This window comes from Canis aureus, chromosome X (assembly GCF_053574225.1).
Source record: "Canis aureus isolate CA01 chromosome X, VMU_Caureus_v.1.0, whole genome shotgun sequence".
In the NCBI taxonomy this organism is placed as follows: Eukaryota; Metazoa; Chordata; class Mammalia; order Carnivora; family Canidae; genus Canis; species Canis aureus.
Genome location: NC_135649.1, coordinates 96,757,054 through 96,773,741, shown reverse-complemented (window position 1 = coordinate 96,773,741; position 16,688 = coordinate 96,757,054). Strand labels below are relative to the sequence as shown.

General features: G+C 36.9%; 1 protein-coding gene and 1 non-coding gene across 16 annotated transcripts in view; both read right to left on the bottom strand.

Moving 5' to 3' along the window:
• Positions 1-16,688, bottom strand: part of DMD (dystrophin) — a 2,162,139-nt gene that overhangs the window by 1,385,930 nt on the left and 759,521 nt on the right. For all 15 annotated transcript variants that reach the window (XM_077887780.1, XM_077887782.1, XM_077887777.1 and 12 more), the window contains one exon: positions 10,159-10,334. In XM_077887780.1, coding sequence (XP_077743906.1) covers positions 10,159-10,334 — 176 coding nt within the window. The remainder of the gene's footprint in view (positions 1-10,158; positions 10,335-16,688) is intronic.
• Positions 15,686-15,792, bottom strand: LOC144309368 (U6 spliceosomal RNA). The gene has a single exon (XR_013375385.1). It is a non-coding gene; the product is annotated as a U6 spliceosomal RNA (small nuclear RNA).

Genomic DNA, 16,688 nt, shown 5'->3' with positions numbered 1-16,688 from the left:
ACTATCTAGTGCAATGCAGAAAGCCATTTAAATCTGGCGTGTACTTACTGCCCCACTGCCACTTCCCTGGCATCATGAGTTGTTTCAACCCAACTATTTCTTTTAGTGAGCATCTCTATGAACTTTAGTTAAAACACAAAGGAGAACTCACTGCTCTACCCAAAGCCAGGATCTTAGTTAGCTCAGGCCAATGTAACGAGATAACACACTGAGTGACTGAAACAACAGAAATTTCTTTTCTCAGAGCTCTGGAAGCTAGAAGTTCAAGATCAAAGTCCTAGCATGGTCACTTTCTGGTGAGAGATCTCTTTCTTCCTGGCTTATAGATAGTCATCTTGACATGCTGTCATCACATAGCAGGAAGAAAGAGAGCAAGCTCTCCAGTGCCCCTTCTTAGAAGGGTACTAATCTCATTATGAGTGCCCCACCCTCATCATCTCATCTAAACTTGATTATCTCCCAAACACTTCATTTCCAAATGCCATCAAATTGAAGCCAGGGCTTCACTACATGAAATGTGGGGGGACACAGTTCAGTCCATAAGAGCTGGTTGTAATTTTATCTGTGTGTGGTGGCATAATGTATACTGATATATAGAGTTAGAAGCTCCTGACCAGGGAAGTCATAAGAATAAGAATATTCTCAGAAGATGTTGGAACAAGAATATTTTCCACTGTAACACAAATGTAATAATGGGAAGATAACTGTTCTAAATTAGTAATTGGAAATTCAGCCTTCTCCTGGGAAAAGGAAGTACATTTTTACCCAAATAATCAACAAGAGAGGCACGCATCATAAAATTTCTACCATGTGAGGGCAAACAGAGAAAGTCATATAAATTCCACTTCAGAGATGAAGAAATAGATACTGAATGAGGTTCAGTGACTTTCTTTAGTCATATAGCTTGTGAGTGCAAGATCCAAGGCCAGAACCAACCTGGGCAGTCACAGGCCCATCTGCTCTCAGAGCTACATCTCTTGTCCTGATCTGAATCTGAGGGACATCTCAGCACATCTCTTGTCCACACATCTCTTGTCCTGTCTGAATCTGAGGGACATCCATTTCCCACAATTGCTTGTCCTCTGGCTTCTAGTTAGATTTCTCCAGTTGAAGGTACTGGCAGAATATTTGAGGAGGGAAGGAATTTGGGAGGATGTCAAGGAAGTTTTCCTTTGTACTCTACTTTTGGAAGCATTTCTAAAGCAGCCAGGTCTCCACTGTGGCTTTAGCTTCCTCTAGATGGCCCCTCCCTCCATTGGTCCAAACTTCTGCCCCACAGCCCTAACTGGTGGAAGGCTCCAGCTTTGGGTCTCTGGGAACAACCCCTCTTTGCATTATTCCTGGAGCTCTAGAGATATTAGAGCTTCCTGATGTTGCTAGTGTTTGGAGTTGCCTCACTATCCTGGGTGCTTCCCAGGCTTCTACCACCTTCTTGACCAATTCCCTGTATTAGGTCTCTGCTCTTTGAAATGTTGAGAATATTTCTGTTTTCCTGATAAGACTCTGACAAAATACCCATTCAATATCCCATGAATATTTAGTGAATACCTGTGACATGCTGACCTCTAGGTCATACCCTGTAGGTCTAGAGTTGAAAATAAAGGACTCCTGGCCTCAAGGAGCTCAGTGGACATAAAAATATGCAAAACCAAAATCATTACAGTGAAATGCTGCAAGTTTTTTAATGCAAGTGCTAGCAAGGCTGAGAAATGCCTGGGAGGTTGGGTTGCCAGAGCAACAAGGTAGTTAGCTGGGGGGCAAGGAATGTGAGAGTGGGCAAAGGGAAGAGCATGAAAAGATAATCTTAGGTAGAGAGAATGGTAGGTGCAAAGAAACAGAAGCTTGAAGGAATACTAGAGCTTCGGAAATCAGAGAGTGGTTAATTAAGGCTGAGCAGAGGGCAGTGTCACTCAAAATGCAGTTTGGGGCCCATCTGTGAACTATTTGTTGGTAGTCTGTGACAAGAAAAGTCACCAGAGTATAAATCCACTAAGTCACTATGCGTACTATGTCATCTGATTTCTTTTTAATTGCAAAACTTTCTGGACAAAGGAAGCAGTGCCCTGATTTATATTCTAGCCCAAGCTCCTTATCTCATGGTGCCCTGGTGATGCACAGTTTATAGACTATTTTGAGGAGCACTGGCATACAAAGAAATGGGCAAGGCAAAGGGAGTGAAGCCAGAGAGTTAGGCAGCACAAGATCAGAAAGGAGTTTTTGTGCTGTGCATCTCAAGAATTATGGGCCAAGGAATGATCTAATTAAAACTGCATTTTAAGATAGTCCCAGAAGGCTGTGATGTGTATGAATAAGAAGAGAGAAAGCAGAGGAATCGAGTTAAGAATTTCATGCAGAAAATTATGAGAAACTAAAGTCGGATGAAGACAGCCTGGATATAAAGGAAGGGGCAAAGTGAAGAGAATTTAGGCATATGAGGAGGAATTTCCTGTGGTGGCAGATATCAGGACCACTGTGAATGGCTGCACCAGCTGTTCACAATTCCAGAAGGGTGCTGCTCTTAGAAACTATGACATGAATAGTGTTCTCTAAAGTTGTGCAGTCTAACTGCGCAACTACATCTGAAACTTCTGCAAGAAGTCCAGGTGCAAATGCCCAATAAACACTTGGATCACACAGCTGTGAACATCAGGAGGGAGGGCAAACTAGAGATTTTCATTTGGACATCATCAGATATAGATGGCCGATGGAGACAAGCCTATACATGATACTGCCTGGGGAAAGAATGCATTATGAGAAGAAAATGATACCAAAAGGTGAATCTTGTGGAGACTATTAAAGAGATAAGAGCAGGAGACTGAGAAGCCATAGTCAGAAAGCGAGGAGGAGAAAAAAACACAGGAGGGAAAAATCCTAGAAACCAAGGGAAAGGAAAAATTTCAAGAGGGGACTAATCATCATCACTGTCAAGCACAGCACAAAGGTCAAAAAGGACAAGAACTGAAGAGTGACCTTTGGAGCCAGCAATTAAGGAATCTCTCTGGTGACCCTGCTGAGAGCAGTTTCAGGGCTCCATGTAGACTACTCCAGCTTTGGGGCTGTATTAGAAGTAGTTCAAGGTAGTTCAGATCTTCTGATTAAAATCATCCTTTCTTGGCACTCAGCTATGGTTCTTCTTTCAGATGAATAAATAATAGACATGACTACCATCTTCTTCACTCAGGGGACAAGTAAAACTGCATGTCACAGCTCTCAGAATATGGCCCTGTCTTTCTCCCTGTTGGCATCACTCTATGACTTGCATTCTCTAAGAGCACATTTTCATGCTGCTGCTGCAGCTAGACAGTCAGAACTATGTGTACTATCTCATAGGACCAGTTTCCATTATAGTATGTTTCAGTTCATAACATGTATCAGGCATCTACCCCATAGAAGAGCCCATACCAGCTAAGGAGTAAGATAGGGACCCTGGTCTGGGGCAGTCGAGTGGGTAAAAGAGACATATGAATAGATCATTTCAATATAAAGCAATAGAGGTGTCACAGGATAGAATGGGAACATGACCCAACTGGGAGTTGATGGCCTCTATCACTGAGGTTGCTTTGGGAAAAAAGAAGCAAGAGTCAGGTTATAGCTGAGATGATGCTCTAGTGCACTGATCTACAAAATGTGGGCCCTAAACCAGAAGTATCAGCATGACCTGGGAACCTGTTGGGAATTAAGACTGTTAGGCACCACTCTAGACCTACTAAAACCAACTCTGGTAGAAGCAAATAAGTTCTCATTTCATAAGCCCTCCAGATGATTCTGATAGATGCTAATATAATATGAGAACCACTGCTTTTGTGCAAGGATCCTCAAACTTTATGGCTTAGCAGAATGACCTGGCAGCTTGTAAAAGATTCCTAAGCCTACCTGGAGAGTTTCTGATTCAGCAAGGTTGGGGTGCCCCCCAATCTACATTTCTAATATGTTCCTAGGTGATGTTACTGTTTAATGCATAGCACTAAGAATGTCACTGTTTTAAGTGTTCTCTGGTCATTTTGTATGCCTTTACGATTCACATCCCTACATTCTCCAAAACATATTTAATGACTTATATGGCAGAATAATTTTAAGAATCTAAAATAGGTGGTTATCTTTTGGAATATCTGAAGGCAACCTGTAAGATTTCTATTCTTCACCAAAAACAGTTTCTGAACTGAAATTTGAGTTTATGACCAAGGTCATTTGACTCTAATACATAAAAAAGAAGCAGGCCATTGCAACTATAACACTGGAATAGAAATTAGGAAACTCAGCACTTGTCCTTATTCTGCAACTGAAAGCATGTTATTTAACCTTTCCAGATTTCAATTAACCTGTAACTGTAGACAAGTCTACAGTCTCATCTCCTTAGATAAAAGATGCAAAGTTTCATTTTTCTGGGCTGTGCCAAGGGGCAAAAATGTTATTGCTGAGACCAATACCCTTAGTACTTTAGGATCAACTTATCATATAGAAAAAATTTTTAAAGTTAGCTTAGGCATATTAATCATCTAAATAGATTCTTGAGGGCAGCCCCGGTGGCTCAGCGGTTTAGCGCCGCCTTCAGCCTAGGGCCTGGTCCTGGAGTCCTGGGATGGAGTCCCACGTCGGGCTCCCTGCATGGAGCCTGCTTCTCCCTCTGCCTGTGTCTCTGCCTCTCTCTCTATCTCTCTGTGTCTGTCATGAATAAATAAATAAAATCTTTAAAAATAAATAAATAAATAGATTCTTGAAACGAAATAAAATGTTTTAGTTTACTACTTCCTGATTATAATTTGGGAATCAAAGTGAAAATAAATAACACAGAAATATTTTAGGCAATGATCTTATAAAACTGTAGAAAGAGTCTTTTGTTTATTAGGAAGAGTCTAACACTTATCTAACTTCCTCCCAACTATGTGACAAAAATTAATATCAGTCCACAGACATAAAAAGAAAGAAATCACAAAAATGATTAAGCTAAAAAGTAAAAAATAAAATAATAATGCAGATATGCAATTGCCCAGGCAATGAATGTATTCTGCTATTTGGTAAGCATGCAAGAAACAGAGAAAGCAAACTTCACACTCCGCCTAACTTAGCCAGGAGAAGACAAAGAAACTAAGTGAATTTAGGTATTTCTAAATGTCTCTATACTTCCCTTCAGGTCAAAGATACTCATTTATTAACACTATACTTGGGGAAATTATCTTTATTGAGATGGCATTTACTTAAAAAAAGATTCAATTTGCCATTGGTTTCACCTGGTTGATACAAAAATGTAAATGAAAGCTGTTGTGAAAGTCTCTTAAAATAACTGCTACATGATTAGGAACTAATCTCCTCAATAAATTCCAATTAACTAGATAATAGATCTAGTTTTAACATAGTCTAAGTTCCATACTCTGATAATTACCTATATGTAAAATAATATCGCAGAACTGCAGGGATAAATTACTGTTAAAAATAATTACCCTGTGACCCAAGATCATTAACGCTTTTGTATATCTTAGTGTAAAGAAGACAATTTATGCAGTAAACACAACAAAAGTAGAAACTGTATAATTATTAAGGAATCAATTAAACACATCTTAGATATTTAAAAAAAGTAGTGTGGTACAAAGCCGAATTTTAAATCCCTTAATAGTTTTGAGTAAAAAATGGTATCCTAATGGGCAAAGATAGAATTACTAAAGATTATTAAAATGTTCATTTGCTTCTTATTAAGAACAATTCCATGAAGAACTAGGCAAAATTCTTAAGTGCAAATATTGGAATATAAAATTTTAGTTATCTCAATTAATTGAACTATATTATTCACTCTTTCAATAAATATTCATTGATTATCATATGCATGGTACTATATATGAAATCTAAGTAAAATATAAAGAAGGAAAATAACAGGACTTATTTGTTGTAATTAGTGATGAGAAAAATTTGTGTGGGTGACTTTAAGGCATATAGCAAAAGAATGTAATATAAAGGCGCATAGGTGGCTCAATCGGTTGAGCGGCCGGCTCATGATTTCAGCTCAGGTCATGATCTCAGGGTCTTCGGATGAAGTCTCAAGTCAGCCTCCATACTCAGTGGGAAGTCTGCTCAGGGATTCTTTCTCTCCCTTTCTCTCTGCCCCTCGCCCCATGTTCACATGCATCAGTGTTTTCTCTCTCTCTAAAATAAATAAATCTTAATTTTAAAAAAATTATGTAATGTAATTTACTGGCTGAAGTGGAAAGATTCTGGGGAAGCTAGAAATAAAATTGCAGGGACAATATTATTGAATATCATAATAAGTGATTTGTGCTTTATTCAGGGAGCAATTGGAGTTATGAGGACCTCAAGTCTGTAAGGTCAGCATAAAAGCCACATTTTATGGGTATCTAGGTAGCTCAGTTGGTTACGTGTCTGCCTTTGGCACATGTCATGACCTCAGGTCCTAGGATCGAGCCCCATATGGGGCTCCCTACTCATTGGGAATCGGCTTCTCCCCCTCTGCCTCTCCCTCTGGGTTCGCGCTTTCTCTAAGTAACTAAAGAACATCTTTTTCTTAAAAAGCCACATTTATATACATTAATTTGAAGTGGATTAATCAGAAAGGGGCCAAGTCTCACCACATGGAGGTATATGGCTTAGGTTATGGAGTTACCAGTTAAAATGACTGGGAGGTAAATGACTGAAATGGTTTGTGCCCAATAATATAATGCAATAATAATAAATAAGGGCAAGGTAAAAGAGCAGAGACTAACAGAGAAATTAGGTGGTAAATTCCATTTTGAAGAGGAAGTGGAGAAGGTAATTTGTTGTTATATTCTTCACCTTTGAGATGATGTTATTATTATGGAATCTTTTTTCACCTATAGCATATAATCACCATTTCCATTCCCCCACCATTACAACCTCCACCATCATCACCACCTAGACTATCACTGCCTCCACCACCATCTCTACCACATCTATCACTTCCACTACATCTACTATGAATGTCCATGTCCATCATAACCAAACGACATGAAAGCAGCTATTGTATTTACTGAATTCTTATCACCTTACATACACTATGTTAAATGCTTCCTACTTAATCCTCAGAGTTAGTATTTTATAAAATGAGGATAGTGAATTTGAGGCATAGGTATTGGGTAATTTGCCTGAGATCATAGGCTAGTAGCTAAAACAGGCAGGTTTCAAACTTGAGTATTTCTGATTCTAACGTCCACATTTTCTCCAATATTTGCCATTCCTTTGGACACACAGGCAACAAGTTATACTAAGTTAAATATCTGTACAATGTATGAGTAACTAGGTTAAACAGAGGCAACAGCTGTTCGCATTTGATTAAAAAAATTGAAGCACTGACTAGATGCACAAGTAGAAGTACATAGTTTTAAAGATACAAACATGAAATTTGAGAGAGAGAGAGAGAGAGTCAGATATGGAACTATAAGTATGATCTAGGAGTCATTCACTTAGAGCCAGACCTGAATCAATGTAAGGAAGCTTTTCAAATAAAGAAATTGAAAAAGGCAAAGACCATGAATTTATGAGATACTACCACAGTAATTAGGCAAAAGATCCCAGATCTTTTAGTAAGAAAATGAATCCGTTGTAGGGACAGAACCAGTAGTGTGTCAGAAAAGCTGAAAAAAGAGATCATTTTTAAGAGATAAGCATTTAATAGATTGTCATGACTACAGTCTTCACAGTCAAATGCTAGTAGTTCTCACATGGAACACCTGCTTCCATGAGGCTTTCACTCAAGTTTGTATGATGCCTCTTGAACAATTACAATATTTTAACGAAATTCCAGCCTGCAGATAATGATCATTCACTGAATTTGTCTTTGCTGTTCACCTTGTGTTTTGTTCAGTACAAATTTATCAATCTAGAGTCTTATATCAAGTATACAAGTTATACTGTCCAAATCTGGACATACTTGAGAGTGAAAATTGCTATTATATATAATTATGATGTCATGAAAGGTATAAGATAGAATGGATTCCAGGAAACCACAATAGAAGATCACCTTAGTCATATATCTACTGAAGAAACAGTTTAGTACCCAGTCTAGGTTCTGGAGTAGGCTACCTCAGTTGAAATCTTGGCTCAGGCACCCCATAGCTATGCATAATAGTAATAATAACCATACTTATCTTGTAGGGTAATCTAGAAGAATAAACATGCTATGCAGATAAAGCATTTAATCTAGTGCTGAGCATATCATAAAACCATCAATAAGTGTTAGTTTATATTTAAGTAATATATCCTTTATGTTCTCAATTGGTCATCTCATTTCAGGCACTTACAAAAATTGCTGACAGCATATGCTGCAAACAGAATTTAGGAGACAAAATATTTCACCACTACCATACTTTCCTGAAAACAAAAACTAATCAGAACACATTTTTCTTAAGCAAATACACTCTCCAGACACAAGCCAAGAATATGCTTGGCAGGAGCCAAGAGAGAGACTGACATGAATCAACCTGCTCTGCTAATATCTGTATTAGGAGAATCTTGAACACATCAGGAGGGTAAGACAACTAGGTTTCCATACTGTTCTCCTTGGGAAATAGGTGGAAAGCTGTTGGGTTGTTGCAAAGGATCCATATGAATCCATGTCCCCCCACACATATTTAACATGATGTGAAATTAACACCCATGCTATTGGGTTAATAAAAAGCAGGTTTGTTAGGAGCTTTATGGATTTATTTTTGCCATTATGTTTTTCCTCCATCAATGTTAAAATTTCAACTACTATCATGAGTAGAGTCCTTGAACATTGTTGCCCCAAATAGAATGCCAATACCTAAAGATTGAGAGAACCATTTGACTAGAACAGGGGTCAGCAAACTTCTTCAATGAAGAGCCAAATAGTAAATATTTTAGGCTTTGTGGGTCATGCAGTCTCTATGACAACTACCCAACCCTGCCTTTCTAATGTAAAAGCAACCACAGATGATATGTAAATAAATGGCTGTGGCTATGCTTCGATAAAACCTTTATGGACACTGTCATCTGAATTTCATATAATTTTCACATGTCACAAAGTATTTATCTTCTTTTATTTCCAACCATTTAAAAGTGTAAAAATGATTCTTAGCTCATGAGCCATACAAAAACTGGCACCAGGGTGGATTTAGTCTGCTGACTCTAGTTTGCTAACCACCGGATGAGAGAATTCATTCAGCCATGTAGATACAACCAGGGAGAAAAGCCTAGCAGTTCACTGCAGAATTATGAAAGCAGGTTGTAAATCACGGATTAAAAGAGAAGTACTGAAAGTCTCAAATAATATACTTGAGTAACTTCTCTAGGTGTTTTTTTTTCCTTCGCCTAGAACATCTGACATGTTATTTTTAAGTATGTGTTCTTCTTCTCATACTTCTATACCCTTGTATACATAAATTCTAATGTCAAGTGCTCCATGCATTCCTGAACATATGCTGCTTAGAAACATAAGGCAGATTTTAATGATCTTGCTTAATCTTATAATGCTAATGATTGGAATGAAAAAGAAATTGTACCTTTTCATGACTTTCATGCTAGTGTTGCATTTATGAAATTTTATTCTCATCATTTTAGTATAGCCACTGATGTACATAATACCTGACTTATCTATAATGTCTAGTTGAAAATATCCACAAAAAGAGGAGTTAAAAATTCTAACACCTTCAAGATAAGACTTTAAAAATATCAAAGAACAGGAAATCTATTCTGTAATTACTCCTGATTTAGGATGTGCAGATTGAGACATTATGTTCTCGTAAACTAGCAGAATGGATCTCGTCTATTATAGGTGTACTTCTTCATGAAAATGTACTTTCCATTACTGGGGAAAAAAGACATTTAACACAAAAGTAGGCACTGAACAAGTAGGCTCTTTATAAGAAAAAAAAAAGAAAAGAAAAGAAACTTTTGGGATAAAATAAGTCCATGGCAGTTCATCAAGTGTGGTTTCTTTTAATCCAGAAAACAGTATTTCCATTGAGCATTCGGTTTTCATTGGGATGGTGAATCCCTGAGCTAATTTTAAAATTTATTTCACAATTTTCTAACTTAACTGACATTATAGGCACCTGAGGCTTCTAGAAATATTGTTTAAGTAAAAACACTGCCATCTAAACAGCTATAAATGAGTTTTCCCGCTTAACAGTGACTTTTTGCTTAAGGATAAAGCCATGAATAAGAGCGTCTCACCTTTTCCTAATTTCAGAATCCACGATAATCTGCCTCTTCTTCTGAGGGGGTGGTGGTGGCAGTTCCTCTTGGGCATGCTTTACCAAGATGTGTTCCCTCGTGGTCACCATAGTTACTGTTTCCATTACAGTTGTCTGTGTTAGTGATGGCTGAGTGGTGGTGACAGCCTGTGAAATCTGCGAGAGGTATTGAAACAGAGGTCACACACTTTTTGAAAGACTTCAGTAAAGACTGCTTGGAGTGGCAAAGGGAAATAATGAGAAACTGTTCCTGCTTGTTGGTAAATTGACCTTCAGATCAAAATAGCAGCATACTGAACCCAGATCAAATTGTTTTATCTGACTTAAGTTATGGTGACTTAAATCACAAAGGAAAGTAATCTCAAAATTGGAAGTATACTTAGTGTCTCTTCAATTTATTGGTTAAGCTATGGGAAGTAAAGGGGTGGAGGGCAAAGAAGCAAAACTTAGGGTGTCACTCTGACAGTTAATTAAACATGATGTTTAAAGTGCTTACTACATTAATGTCAATTTTACTAAAGTATCCCGGCACCAATTTCATTGCTTTGGTCGACTACAGATGGTCATTAGTGTGTTGAATGCTTCTTTGGTTATCATATATAGTAATTATAGTCCCTATATTTTTCAATAAAATCATTTGAACTTTAAAATAAGTGACTTTTTAATCTAATAAACACATTGTCATTTAAAATTACAATAAAAGGTTAACATAAATTGCCTATTAGTCCAGAAATACATTTGAGCTGAATGTTATTCAAAAGCTAAAAAGCACACCAGCCGTTAATTAATTTAATTAATGAGTAATGTGAAAGTATTTGAGTCTCCAAAGTTAGCATTAAAGATACTTCCTGGTTTAGAATCATGCTAACTTTGTGTTCACACTTTTAAGTTATCTTTTAAGCACAGATTATCACTCTTTGGAATAATGTGGTATGTGCCCCAAATTGTGACAAGCCATCTCCTCAGTAAATGGGCATTACCAGCCTAGCTATAAAATAGTGAGACACCCTCCTTTCCTTCCTCAACCACCAACTCTCTGCTCACAGGCCTCTGGTTATTAGAAATGAATAGTAACCTGTTAAGATGTCAATCATCATTACCCTTCTAGTAATCCAAATCATTTGGATGGCCTATTTACAAAGAGACCAAAACAGGTCCACATCAGATCCACTTATAGGTACTTGCTATGCATTGAGCCAGGGATCAGGTTGAGGTCAAGGTAACTTCAACTGAGTTTCCTGAACTTGCTGAGAGATACGGAAAGGGTGTGGGATAACCTCCATGCCTCACATATGACTGATTTCCTTCAATGGGAGGAAATCAGAGAAGCCTTGGGATTTTCTTACTGTAGCTTCCAAAGAGGCAACTGACCACAAAGTAATGAAATCTTTTGTTACGATGTCTTGTGTAAAAATTGCTTTTGGCAAATACATTTTAGAAGTGCTCCCCTTACATATGTCAAGGCCTTAGAGACTTCTAGTTTGGTAGCCTCAATAGGACTTTTTTTTTTCTTAAGGACATTAAGAGGTACTAACTCCAAGTGTCAAGCACTGGTTTTATCTTCTTTAAGATCTCCACAGATTCATTATTTAGAATCCATCATTGAACCTCAAACAATAATTATATAGTCCACTGACAATTTACACCAAAATGAAGGCAAAAGTAACACAGTCGTTAAAAATGCTTAAAATATAACTTCAAACCTAACTGTACTCAACCCAAAATGATCATTACATGATGAAATTAAGTTTACCTTTAATTTAAAAAAATACAGTTGTTGATTCCAAGAGCATTTAATTTTATCAAAGTAATATGTTTTAACCATGAGCAAATTTTTTTGCATACAATGATGGCTTGGAAAGAATACATTCCTGGGGAAAATTTTCTAATTTTTATGTGCAGGCACCAGAATGCAGAAATTCTGAAAATGCAAACATATTGTTTACAGTTATATCTAATGTAATGAGACATTTGTGCTACCGGATATTTAGCTGTGAAGTTAATTTCTGCAATATTATAATATTTCCTCATTGATACCTATGAAATTGGATAGATCAGCCCACGGAGAGTAAAGAGAAATGGCAGCATCATATACTATGAAAAAGCATTTAGGAATATATCAAACCTTCTAAGAAAGAAAAAAAACAGTAATTTTTAATAAAATAAAATAGCAAGACATAAATCTGTAATTGTTCTACGCTATAATCATTACTGTACTGTAATTGAAAATACTCCATTTCCTTTGGGATGGAAGAATAAAAAAAGTTCATTGACCCTGTAACCATAGGATATAATTTATTATATATAAAAAATTAATAATTACTTTCAAAACCTACTCCATATAATCAGAATAAAAACCAAATGGTCGTGGGATGCCTGGGTGGCTCAGCAGTTGAGCGTCTGCCTTCAGCTCAGGGCCCGTTCCCAGAGTCCCAAATCGAGTCCCACATTGGGCTCCTTGTGGACAGCCTGCTTTTCCCCCTGCTTATGTCTCTGCCTCTCTCTCTCTCTCTCTGTCTCTAATAAATAAATAAAATCTTAAAAAAAAACAAAAAAAACTGGGGCAGCCCCAGTGGCTCAGCGGTTTAGCGCTACCTTCAGTCCAGGGCCTGATCCTGGAGGCCCGGGATCGAGTCCCACATCGGGCTCCCTGCATGGAGCCTGCTTCTCCCTCTGCCTGTGTCTCTGCCTCTCTCTCTCTCTGTCTCTCATGAGTAAATAAACAAAATCTTTAAAAAAAAAAATGAAATGGTCGTGTACTGAATTTCCTGATGACTCTCAGTTATTGACTGTAAACACTTAATTATATGTTAGAATCATTAGAAATAGACAGGAGGGATTATGGAGGTCATATAGCATAACCTTCCACTTACTGTAGGATTTACTACTCCCAGAAGCAGACAACTCCTTCTAGAATATGGCAGCCAATTTTCCAATCTGCAAAGCTTTTACACCTAGTAGAAGCTTCCTTAATTATGACTTGTTTCATTTAAAGTTTGTTTTGAATCCTGAATCAACACAGAGTAAATTGAGTATTGTTTCTATCCGACAGTCTTAAAGGTCTGAAGATTGATAATCACAACTTTGATGAACCTTATTTCCAAGTTTTAACATACCAGATATTTGCTAGAGTTAGATTTAATCTGATTTTAGTGCTCCAAAACCTAGGTTTCCTGACTTTGGACATCATACTTAATTAAAGTAATCTAAAATTGTATGAGTTACTCAGCAGCTGAACCATGTTTTAATTAAATTCCAACCTGTATTCTATATGTATCACTACAGAACATTCAGAAATGAATAAAATGGAGTCTTCATTTTTAGAGATCTTACAGTACAGTAGCAAAGGTGACAAACATACACACAATCCTGAGACAAGATGAGTGCCGCATGAAAAATTTAAGTATGCAAAATGGTTACAGGCACTGAACATAGAGTAATGGAAGTGGTTTCTTTTTAAATGTTACAAAAACAAATTACCCTCAGCCAGTATCCTCACATTTAAATGTATCTGATGCTACAGGCTGCATATAACACTTATCCTTGTTCACAGAATAAGGTATAATGGAAAAATGTTGGAAACCACCTAATGTCAGCAGGTATTGGCTTAAATAAGTTATAGTACGTGCATGTGACAGAGATTGTACATGTTTCAAATATCTGCAATGTCACTGGAAAATGTTTACATTATAATACTTAGGAAATAACACAAAATAGAAATATTGGTGGTTTTGTTTTGGCAGACAAAGCACAGATAATTTCTACTGTGGACTATGTATTTCTATATTCTATTTTCGAACTTTCTACAACAAGACATTTTCTGCAAAATGTTACAATTGCAGGCAGAGAAAAATTTAAGAATTTTTCTGTTCAAACTGTTGGTTTAAGTATATCATCCCTATGTATTTTGGAACTATAGAAATATGTCATCCAAATACATTAAAATGACTGAACATTAGGACACCTGAAATTCTACTATGAAAAACGTAATGCCTCCATTAAAATTTTGAATGGGGCAGGGTCAAAATTAGAATATAGCATAGTGGGGCACCTGGGTGGCTCAGTGGTTAAGCCTCTGCCACTGGCTCGGGTCGTGATCCTGGGGTCCTGGATCAAATTCTGCATTGGGCTCCCTATGGGGAGCCTACTTCTCCATCTGCCTGTGTCTCTGACTCTGTCTCTGTGTCTCTCATGAATAAATAAATAAATAATCTTAAAAAATATATAGCATAGTTTAAGGTCTAGTCACCAAACCTTGAGTCTACCTAACTAAATTCTCATTCAGTTGCCTTCCCCATTGTTTTGTAGTCAAGTATAATTAACATAGTGTTGTATTAGTTTCAGATGTACAATAGACTGATTCAAGAATTCTACACATCCCTCAGTGCTCATCACAGCATACTTTTAACTCCCTCCACTTATTCACCCATCCCCCACCCATTTCCATTTTATCAGTATATTGGAAATGACTTTCATGTAGTCTCATGAAAATAAAAAAAAAAACATTTGTTTTTAAACACTATTCCCTTGACCTATCAGTTAATCATCCAGTAGAAATGGAAAAGAGTTCATTTAGACTTATTACAGTGATTAAAAGTAGAAGTCTTTGAGCCAGGCTCCACAATTCTCAAACACCAGGTCCATAGTTCGGATATGGTAGAATTTAGGGTAGGTTTGTTTGTCTCTCAGAGCTTTAATTTCATTTTTTCATAGGTAAAATGGGAATGATAAAGGATCTGTCACAAGGGTGTTGCAAATAGGGCCGACTTCATGAGTGTGCAACTTACGTGGCCACCCAGGCCCCCTCACTCAAAGAACTCCAGGCTTGGCTTCACACTCTGCTGTCACACTCTTGACATCCTTAATAATATTTGAATAAGAAGCTCTGTATTTTCAGTTTGCACTGGGCCCTACAAATTATTTCTCCAAGACTTAGTTTCAAGAATTAAATTATCTAATGTCTGAACACATAAAGTGCTTTCTCGATACATATTAGTAATAACCAGTATCTTTTCTAAATGTTCTTTGAAAATCTAACAATTTTTTTCTCTACTGAAACTTCTTAATCAGAAAGTGATTTATGTTAGTTTCCAAAAGTTACATTTTCCCATTGTGGGAAAAACTGGAAGAGCATTTGTCCAGTCCTAGGGTATACATCTACTATAATAAGGTTGTATAATTTCGGTAGTTCTGGAGAAATCAAACTACCCTCAATAAAATTCTTTCTTGCCACCTTCTCTTCCATTTGTTTAAAAACACACATTTTGTTTTGTTTTGTTTTGTTTTTTTATAAATTTATTTTTTATTGGTGTTCAATTTGCCAACATATAGAAAAACCCACATCTTGAAAAGGGAATACATGTACATTCAAGAGTGTTTAAAGAATATAAAAGGGCATATAATGAAAGGAAACATTTCAACCACTGTCTCTGATTTCACAGGGGTAACTAGTTGTCTTTACCCTCTGCTCTTGCATTTTATTTTATTTTATTTTATTTTATTTTTTTTAAAATATGGAACGCTTCACGAATTTGCGTGTCATCCTTGCGCAGGGGCCATGCTAATCTTCTCTGTATCGTTCCAATTTTAGTATATGTGCTGCCGAAGCGAGCACTGCTCTTGCATTTTAAATTAACTTTGTTGGTGCTGGGTTTTTTTTATTTTATTTTGGCTATATTCTTAACTGCATTTTTTTATTTTTCCATTTAATTACTTAAATACTCTTGCCTTTTTAAGTTTTTTGGGGTTATTTATTGCAATGTGAGATATTCTACTATTTGAACATTTAAAGAAACTTACTAAGAGATTCAAGTTATGAAGAATCAGTTACCGAATTTATCTTATCACTTTCATTATTATTAAAATATTAATACATGTAAGAATACCTACCAATTACAAAGCTCTTTGCATGTCCCAGGCATTATGCTAAGTGCTTTGCATTCTTTATATTATTTAAAATACTTAGAATAGTACATGCATACGAGTTTTTAAGTGGTAGCTGTCATTACCTCATGGCCTAAAGAGTAAATACTAATATTATTCCCATTTTATAGACAAAAGGTGAAATTTCGAGGCACATACAACTTCTAAGATAATTGGTAGCCAGGCTTAAAATCATCTCCACAGGCATGGTAGCACGAGGCTCAAATATCTGATGGTGTAAGGATTTACAATTCTAAGCAACAGAAAGAATTTATATGCTGAACTTTATGAGAAACCTAGGGTAAAAGATCAAGTGTTCACAAAGGAAGTTGGGAGATTAATCAAAAGACTATAAAATACTCTATCCCATGACCAAATACAGAGGAATTCCCACAGCTAAGCGGGGTATACAAGGAGTGCTAAAGTTCATAAGTGTGGCTTGATAACTATTTTTTTAAAGTTTTTATTTATTTATTCATGATAGACACACACAGAAAGAGAGGCAGAGACACAGGCAGAGGGAGAAGCAGGCTCCATGCAGGGAGCCTGATGTGGGACTCAATACTGGGACTCCAGGATCAGGCCCTG